Raw genomic sequence first — 9,448 nt, 5'->3', positions numbered from 1 at the left:
CTGTAGGTCCAGTCCCGATAAGCCTTCCTGTGCATAAAGTAGACTTTTAAAAACTCAAATAAAGTCCTTTAAGCAATGGAAATTCCACTTGTTAGTGCACGATGGCCTAAAATCTTGCGAAGTCAAATATTTTTTTCTCTCCACATAACATCGTTACAGCTATTGAAGCAGTGTTACCGGTATTAATTTTTCATTCCCTTCCATCAAAAAGTACAAAAACATGACTTGAATATACATATATATACATACGTACATACATACATACATATATATATATATATATATATATATATATATATATATATATATATATATATATATATATATATACCTATATAAAGTATGCGTAGTTGCGCATGATGTTCATACCGAGGTTGGCTTGTGACCTTAATTATGATATTGCGTGAATATGGTTGGGCCATGTATGGTGTCAATGAATGTGAAAGTTTTGCCTACTTCCTGCTCTCACACGTATAGAAGAAAAAGATTAACCGTTCTCTGTATATAGCTGTCATGGTTGCTGAATTCCAGCTATCAGAGCCTCGGGAAATAGAAAATCTAAACCAGATGGAGCCACTACTAGTCATATGCGTAGATAACCACTAATTGGAAATGTGTGCAAGTTCATGGAAGGATATCATTAGTAATATTTGCAGTACGTAACAAGTTAATTACTGCTGGCTAGAAAAATGCATTGATTGTGTTAAGTGTGCATAATATCTGAATCGATATTCAATTGTTTGTAAAGTTGTTATTGATAAAATGAGGAGTTCAGCCATCTTAGAAATGGTTATTGTAAGTTTAGTATTAAATCGTTATTTTGTATCCTCGTTTCTATCTTTATACTGTGAAGTACCTACGTGTGCGAATCAATTAACCTCTGCGTGTGAATACACGACAGATTGCTTCCGATGATTGGCTCTAAAACTGTTGAACTTCCTTTCAGCAATAGATTTATAAGCCCTAATGCATAATTTGGTCCTGCAATTACTACGGAGCAGTGTTCGAAATTGATTTTGAAACGTAGGCTCCATTTAGCTCGTAATACATCAAACTTAGTCGCTAAAGTTGAAAATTTAGTCGCCAAATTGTATCTCAATTAATAAAGATCTAATACCAATTGTGAAATACAAAAAGAGTTTTCAATTTTATAGTTAATTATTAAATTATAAAAATACTAGCTCCTGAAGTTTGTTGTCAATAATGTTTTTGATGAAATGATGAATATTACAGTGAGAATCCGTCATATTGCTCAGTAATCGATGCATACAGCACTAAAAATATGTCAAGTGATATAGTGCGGTAATGTTTCGCCTATACGTAGAACGTACAATGTTTAAAATAAGCATTGCAGTTCCTAAAGGTTGTCTGTCACAAACATTACACCAACCCACTTCTTTGATTGACATTTATTTGTTGCTCGTGTTTCCTTTCAGCAAGAATTCTGTAAACAATTTGAAATTCCCGTCGAAATCTTGACAGATGACATCAGGGAATTTCGATCGGTGGGGCACAAGTATGGAAGATATACGAGGGGGTGCTGATAAGTTCCTGGCTTTGCTCTCTTCCCATCGTTTCCCATTCGCGATTCATATCTCATTTGAAAGTGTGTAATATGAGTATGTTATGGTGCACAAATAATATTCCTCCCGTAATAGCTTCTTTCTATTTTTCAGGTTTGAAGTAATCGTGGCGGAGGCACAAGTCAGTTTCACGACGGACGGGGTGACCCCTTGTCTTCACCAGCACGAAACCGAACCAAAATGGCCTCCGATGACTTCACTCTCTGCCGTTTCTGATCACTGTTCAAGCATTTCGGAACCCATTTGGCAGAAAGTTTTCTCATGTCCACTACATCACGTATGATGAATCCTACACGTTCCCGGGCGATGTTCACTATCTCTGCAATCTTCTTGGCTGATATTAGCCGATCCATAAGAATCATGTCATGCAAAGCATCACATGTTGCCGGATCCGTCATTGAAGAACAGCATCCACTGCGGACCTCGTCTTCGACGCTGAAATGTCCAGTCGTGAATCTAGCTCTCCAGGTTTTTATGGTGCTGTATGAAGAACACTTATCTCCCAGTGTTTGTGGTGACATCTCACCGTGAATGTCTTTCGCAGACTTTCCTTGGAGGATCAGAAACTTGATCACACCCCGAACTTCCGGCGTAGGGAAACTGACTTGTGCCTCCGCCATGACTACTTCTAACCTGAAAAATAGAGAGAAGCTATTACGGGAGGAATATTATTTTTGCACCATAACATACTCATATTACACACTTTCAAATGAGATATGAATCGCGAATGGGAAACTATGGGAAGAGAGCAAAGCCAGGAACTTATCAGCACCCCCTCGTATGTTGTAGGTGGCCCCTGCAATGGTGGTTGCGGGTACTAAGATCTCCCACCCTTCTCTCTCTCTCTGTATATATATATATATATATATATATATATATATATATATATATATATATATATATATATATATATATCTTTCCATTGTTTCTTTCTTTCTTCCTGTTTCTCTTCCATTCTTCATCTGTTGCTCTATTCTTCCTGTGTTCCTTTCCTATCTTCTCTTTCTTACTGTGTTTTCTCTTCTTCTGTTTCCTTTCCATTTTCTGTTTTTCTCGCTTTCTATCTATCTTTTACTGTCTTTCTCTCTTTCTCTCTCCCCCTCTCTCTCTCTCTCTCCTTTCTTTCTTCATGTGTCTCTAACTTTTATTCTTTCTTTTTTGTTTTTCTCTTTCTCCCACTTTTTCTGGCTCTTTATTATTCTATAATTTTGCGTGTGTATGATCCTCTACTAGAAATTGTTGTGAAAATATCACGTGAAAGCTATTAGTGTAGGTTTTCGCGATTCCACTGTGAGCCGAAAAATGGCTACGCTTCTGACTGACCTCTGAAGTCAAGGAAATAGTACAGTCAACGGCAAAAGAAACAGTAGGCGAGTTGTCCATCACCATTTTCTTTCAGTCTGTTTTCTACAATGTGACGATCACGAAATGGAAACGTCAAAAAGCAGAGGACATCATCATCTTCACATCGACCGAATTCTATTCCTGAAAACAAAACAGGACATAAATTAAATGAATGAAAATAGCAATGGACAGTTTGCCGTTGGCTGTACAAATAATGCATTTGTACTATTTCCTTCACTACTTTAACCTTCGTGCAAGAACCCGTTTCCCATGAAGCGGCGAACGATAGGAGAGCCGGACCACCTGTAAAACCATTGGTTGAGAATGAGAAGGGGCCTTCCTGTTCCCCTGAAGTGGGCAGGCAGCTCGACCGGAAAGTCCAGTGTACTTACTATTTCCTTCTCAACAATCAGTTATACTTAAGCGATACTTCCTATCAACAAACAATGTCTACAGATACCTTATAGAAAACGATCCGTTAGGTCTCATGTGCTGCACAAAGGTTGGTTCAATATGGGTGGCATTTATAAATTATTTCCTCCACTTCCACCTTTTGTTGGTATTCGGTTCTCTTGTGTTGAAGTACCAAAATATTAATCATGGCTGACAATATTTTTTTTTTCAATTTTTTGAACTCTGCATAACTTTTTGTCCGTTTTTGTTGATAATGAGCGGAAATCCTCGATGTGTATCAGTGCATACGATATACAAAATAACCCTTGTTGTACAACAGCAGCAACTATTCATAAAATAGATCTGGGTGAATGAGAATTGGGAAAGTTTTGACTAGTGGATAAATTAACTTGAATTATTGTTCCTGTCAAGAATTATATTGTTGAGGACGGAAGAACAGTGACCCTTGTATAGATCCACCTTGGAGCTAGGAAAAACACAGATGCATGTATGTATACATAGTTACCCATATTGTGCGATTTTTTTTCGCTTCTGGGGGAGGGAGATTTAGGAGCAGATAAGGTCACTACTATTGTCACTTCTTCTTCTACTACTACTACTACTACTACTAACTACAGGAAAACATTAAAGGTCGGCCATCATGGCGGAGTGGTTAGTGTAGTCAATCTTTGTCCTAATCGCCATTTCATTCAGCCTCCTTGTCGCGATTAATCCAAACGTTAGAAATCAACGTAAAATAATTAATTACAGTAAAACTTCTCAATAACGAACAGGCCTGTTGAAGAAATAAATGTCCGTTTTAAGAAGTGTCCGCTATTCAGAAGAAAGTGTAGGATATTACACAATAGGATAAACATATTACAGTACATAGTTTGCGAACATAATGGTTTTTCCCCCTACATTCAAGGAACAAAATACTGTACTACATACGGTGAATTTAAATTTACTAAAGTATCCCTACATACATTACAAATTTCAAAAAAGAAAATACAGTACACGTAGTGTAATCCTTTGTTAAATTACTGTCTAATGTCTGCACTTTTAGAAAGAAATACGTTCGGTGTAACATGAAGCAATGCGCGCTAGTTCGAAATACTGGCCATTGTTGTGTCGAATTCCAGGAATTGCCACCGTTTTCTTTCAGGCTGTCCGTTATTAAGAAGTTTTATTTGCGTTGGGGAGGTAGTTTTCAGTGTCCCCGTCCGTTATTAAGAATGTCCATTATTAAGAAGTAATATTGCCATTAAACCCCATGTACTCGTATTTCTGCCGGGGAATTAAAAAATATCCGTACTTTAGAGGTGTCCGTTAGGAGAACTTTTACTGCATTGCATAATAATCATTCATTTTTGTCACAGCAGTTTCCATTCCGGGTATTGTTGTACCACTGCGCGCACTAATGTATTTTTACTTTTCATCTATTTTTTCATTTTGAAGAACTTGTGAGTGTAGCTTTTACACCAAAAACTTACTTTTTTTTATGAAACTAATGTTTCAATTCCTTGAAGTATTTCTTGTTTTATGTAACTTACGTTTTAAGTTCCCACGCGATGCAGCTATTCAGAAAAATGGGCAAGTCCGAGCGACATGTGCAGCTTGTCGTGGCGCTTCGGTTCGAAAGGTTGCACGTGTTACTGAAGGTTAGCTTCCAAGCGACACGTGTCTCTCTTAAAGCTGCCTCCTACTCTATTGCAATTTTCAAGACAAAAAGCACATTCGCACCATTCACTTTTTTTACCTTCAAATGCTTTATAATCAGATGAGCGCCCTCCCGAAACGACGAGACAATGACGCAGGACGTGACGTAACAGTTTCCTAAAACAATCATTCGGCTTTTAGCATCACGCAGGCATTCACTGTTTGTCAAGAATTGGGAACTGCTGCTTCCAAGTGCAAGGATATTACCTGATTTTCAGCTGTGCGGACGTTTTTTGTATGGTTGTTTTCGCTGGTGAAAGTAATCCAAGTAAGTTACTTACATTTCCAATAGGTGAATATTTTGTAGGGATGAAATTCGAGACGATACTAAAGACTTGCTATCCGAGATTCTCGTCTCAAACTAGCAAGGAAGCTAACTAACCAACTCTCTAGTCTTCATAAACCCGAAGGTTTATGGCTGCAGCAACACAAGCCTTTCATCTGTCCCTACCCTGGGCAAGATCAATACAATCTTTTCCATCCTTACCGATTTCCCTTAGATCCATCTCAACGTTATCCTTCCATCTTCGTCTTGGCCTTCCTACAGGTCTCCTACCATCACGTTTCCCAACAAGAATCTTGTAAACTCATCTTTCCTCTCCCATTCATGCCACATGGCATGCCCACCTAAGGCTTCTTGATTTAATTACTCTAATAATATAAGTATGTGGATAGGCTTATGAAAATTTCTGCCAATCAAAATTGAGCAACTATGACACTTACTCAGACGTGCCAAACAATATGATTGTATGATTATTACTTGTGCACTTCAGTATTCAAAATACATTTGTTTTCTTAGTTTGATAACTACACGTATTTTCTGGCTATGAGTTTTGTCCCAAAAGCGTCGGTCATATGCTCCATAACAGTCATGCCAGTGTTTTCTAGAAACTCGAGTGCCTCCCCGATGGCGCAGTGGTAGCGTCGTCGCCTTGTAATCAAGGAGTCCCGGGTTCGATAATGGTACATAGTGGTTCGGATCCCACTTTAAAAACTGTAGGTCCAGTCCCGATTAGCCTTACTATGCATAAAGTGAACTTGAAACACCAAATCAATCAATCAATCAATCTAAAGACTCGAAGACCAGAAACACGGATGTTTTTTTTTTTCGCAGGGGCTGCGTTACATAGCTGCGTTCTAAGGGGCGGGACACACTATAAAATATTTCGTAATTAACATCTTAACCCTTAAACAGAAACATCGGTCTGTGAGACCTTTAGTGTTTTGTAGTTCTATAGTGTGGCAACACTGATTGAGCTGTCTCTCCCCCCCCCCCCCCTCAGTACCTTATTATCAACCACTTGCCTACACTCTCAACATGTTACTGCTCAGTTTGTGTCTGTTTGTTACGAGAGAATTATTGTTCTTTGAAAACGTGCAGGTCTAACAGACCGGGTGTTTCGCATTACGTGTTCAATGCCAAGGTTGGAAGTTATTTACATAATACATTTTCTTAGTTTTGTTCCCATGTAATTTTAGTTTTCAATAAGTTTGAGTTATTAATCATGATTTTTGTTCCTTTATTGTCTAAAAAACGTTTAAAAAATGTAATAACAAATATTAAAAAATAAGGTCTCTCAGACCGGTTGTTTCTAATTATGAAGTAAAGATCTATGTTTCTGTTTAAGGGTTAACCTTCATTTTGAAAGTTATTCAAAGACAAATATTGCAATCGTGTTTTTTTTTATGTGATCTGTGCATTTACCACTCTGTTTTCCTCGAGATCTTTACTGCTTTCATATGAAAATTTTAATTTAACTTGTCTCAAATTTTCGGGAGGGGCTGCAGCCTCATCAGCTCCCCCTTTGCGTACGCCAGTGAGACAAAACGAAATCAGCTGCTCACGCTCTTTTTCACCTCGCGAGAGTGCAATGTTTTATACCTTTTGCCGCCGCTGGCCGAATGGTATTGTTGCGTTGATTGATGTGCATTGTTGAGGTCAATATCCTTAAACGGAGACGCTGAGCTTATCTGTACGCAGTTTTCGCCATACCCTTCCGTGGTTGTGCTAGAGGACCAACCAAAGGGCAAAGCTATCTCGTAACTGTCCCATTCACATAATGGGATCTTGAGATGGCCAAGGTCACCGGATGATGGATTGTTGCAAGTGTAACAAGAGCACGTCATCGTTTCCAATTGCTATTCGCGTCAGGTTCGGTCGCAATCCATTACCAACCATGAACTCAAGTGATTGATTGTGATCATCTAGCTCGTGAGGGCCCCTGCAGAGGAGGCCTAACGAGCTGCTTCGTCTTCTGGACATCAAGATGGGTCCGGTAGTCAACAGTGCGACCACCTGTGATGTACGAACAAATATACATTTTTTTATTACTCTTATATGCGTATGTAGCTCCATTCCTTGAATGAAGTAGATTGAACAACTTTCTATGGTTTAGTTGATAGCGTACGATTTTATTTATTATTATTGTTATTCTTCCACTTTTGGCTAATCGCGACGATGAGGATGAGTGATGATTGGTTAATTGTTGATTTAAGTCCACTTCATGCGCAGGTAGGCTAATCGGGACTGGGACTACATTTTAAAGTGGGATCCGAACCACTATGCAGTCTGCCTCCACCGGGTATCGAACCTGGAACTCCTTGATTACAAGGAGTTACTACTTGGCCATTGAGGAGGCCCGGGTGAGTGATGACGTGAGGAAATTGATGAAAGGGCACTCACAAAGAACACTCATGCCCAGGCCGGGATTCGAACCCGGCACACCTGGCGCCGTGGCGAACTGTGCTAACCACTCCTCCGGCTCTTATGAGTCATAGGTTTGAACCTCCGGGTCAGGTCAGCAGTGTTTTGTTTCTTCTCAGTCCGATACGATGCCAAACGTTATATCTCCAACAGTGCAATAACAAGAAAACTGTAGGAGTGAGATCTGCGAAACGAGCTGGCCAGGGAATGGATCATTTCTTTACACCTTTTTGATCACGAATTGAGATTTTTTAAACTTTACAATCGCTTCAACACAAAAACGAGTTTAACCTGCACACACAAGTTCAACGATTCCAAGTTGAAGAAAATTGTAGTAAAATAGAACTTTTCCTTCCCTGAAGCACTTTCGGGAGCGGCTTAACTCTATAATGAAACTACCAATTAGGCAACCATAAAAATGTTTCGCGGACCCCGCGTTTTCTTGATGGGTGACTCATCTCGAATTCTGAATTGTTGCCAGTTCTTGAATCTGTTGTTTGGCAAGGCATTCGAATATATCAATTTCATCACATTCAGATCCATTAATGACTTCAAGAGTTTAATATACTAGAAATATTCTAGATTTTTGTTTGACTGTACACTTTCTGGATTGAAGATTTAGATGAAGCTCGCATCTAAGTGTTAATTGACGGTTTCTCGATTGAAAATTGAGATAACCCTCCGATCTAAGTTTCGGCTTATAACTACTTTCTGGACTGAGCTCTTACTGGCACATTCTACCGTCTGCACAAATTTTGACCCTTTTCCATCTTTCCACGGATTTCTCATCACTGCCACCAGCTTAGGCGAAACAAGAAACAAAGATAAACTTCTGTCTCATCCGTCCATGTTACCACAGCTTTACTTGTTACTTTCATGACGGCAATGGCGATTTAGCCTCTGGCGCGACAGGCTTTATCACCCATCATCTATCGTGACTGGATAACATCAACGACGGAAGAAAACCCGTCATTGTGGACTTCCTGTTTGCGACACGTTCACTCCTTGGCCATTTTATCCGCGTGCAATGAAGCACACAGGGAGGGGGGAAAAAAGCACGGCTCATTATTAATGGTGAGGAGGGGGAGGTAGATGCGAACATGGGAATCACGTGGTCAGAACGTCACAGAAAAAAATCGGCACTCAACACGATAACAATTGGCGACCGTTGTCTGGCTGCTCTAGAACGTGATGGGGGGGGGGGGATCCACAGATGAGTTTTTAAAAGGCTGCGTGCTGCTAGGCAACTGTGCAGTCTTGCTACTCAAGTCTCTACGACCAACACGTTGCTCACAGTGAGGGAAAACTCAGGACAAATACTGGTGAGTTCGATAAATATCATTCTTGTCATAAGTAAAGGTCATTCTCTAAATCCTCGTTCTAGAAATTGCAAACAGAAATTTAGGTCCGAGCTTTATCTAAATCTTCAATCCGGAAAATGACAACTTAAACTTAACGAGGTTTAACTATATCTACTGTTCTTTTAGGTTATTTCAGTTAATCCGGACTTTCGTTAAGCCGGTCAACTTATCGCTCCCATTAGTCCGGATTAACGAGGTTTAATGAATCTCCAACACAGAAATTTGAGAACTTTATCCGGTTCCGGGTTCGAAGCCCGACATGAGTGTGTTTTTTGTAAGTATCCCTTCATCAATTTCATCATATCATAAATCATTCAAATCATTAGGCAACGGATTGTTTGAGC

General features: G+C 39.5%; 2 protein-coding genes across 6 annotated transcripts in view; one reads left to right on the top strand and one right to left on the bottom strand.

Moving 5' to 3' along the window:
• Positions 1–1,711: 1,711 nt before the first annotated feature.
• Positions 1,712–2,203, bottom strand: LOC145987045 (protein GVQW3-like). The gene has a single exon (XM_083121505.1). The coding sequence runs from the start codon at positions 2,201–2,203 to the stop codon at positions 1,712–1,714; it is 492 nt and encodes a 163-aa protein (XP_082977631.1).
• A 6,752-nt stretch (positions 2,204–8,955) lies between these two features.
• The window catches only part of LOC145986703 (aminopeptidase N-like), an 81,901-nt gene continuing 81,408 nt past the window's right edge, over positions 8,956–9,448 (top strand). For 3 of the 5 annotated variants that reach the window (XM_083121018.1, XM_083121017.1, XM_083121019.1), the window contains exon 1: positions 8,959–9,065. The gene's annotated coding sequence lies outside the window, so the exon portion shown is untranslated. Of the gene's footprint in view, positions 9,066–9,448 lie in introns of all 5 variants that reach the window. The other 2 variants (XM_083121016.1, XM_083121020.1) reach the window with 2 other exon arrangements.

This window comes from Lepisma saccharinum, chromosome 4, assembly GCF_977018435.1.
Source record: "Lepisma saccharinum chromosome 4, izLepSacc3.1, whole genome shotgun sequence".
NCBI classification, from domain to species: domain Eukaryota; kingdom Metazoa; phylum Arthropoda; class Insecta; order Zygentoma; family Lepismatidae; genus Lepisma; species Lepisma saccharinum.
The sequence above is the reverse complement of the archived record's forward strand: the minus strand, read 5'-3'. Positions and strand labels throughout refer to the sequence as shown.

Excerpts from the sequence above, each read along its gene's own strand:
- LOC145987045 (XM_083121505.1), bottom strand. The coding sequence starts at position 2,203 with ATGGCGGAGGCACAAGTCAGTTTCCCTACGCCGGAAGTTCGGGGTGTG.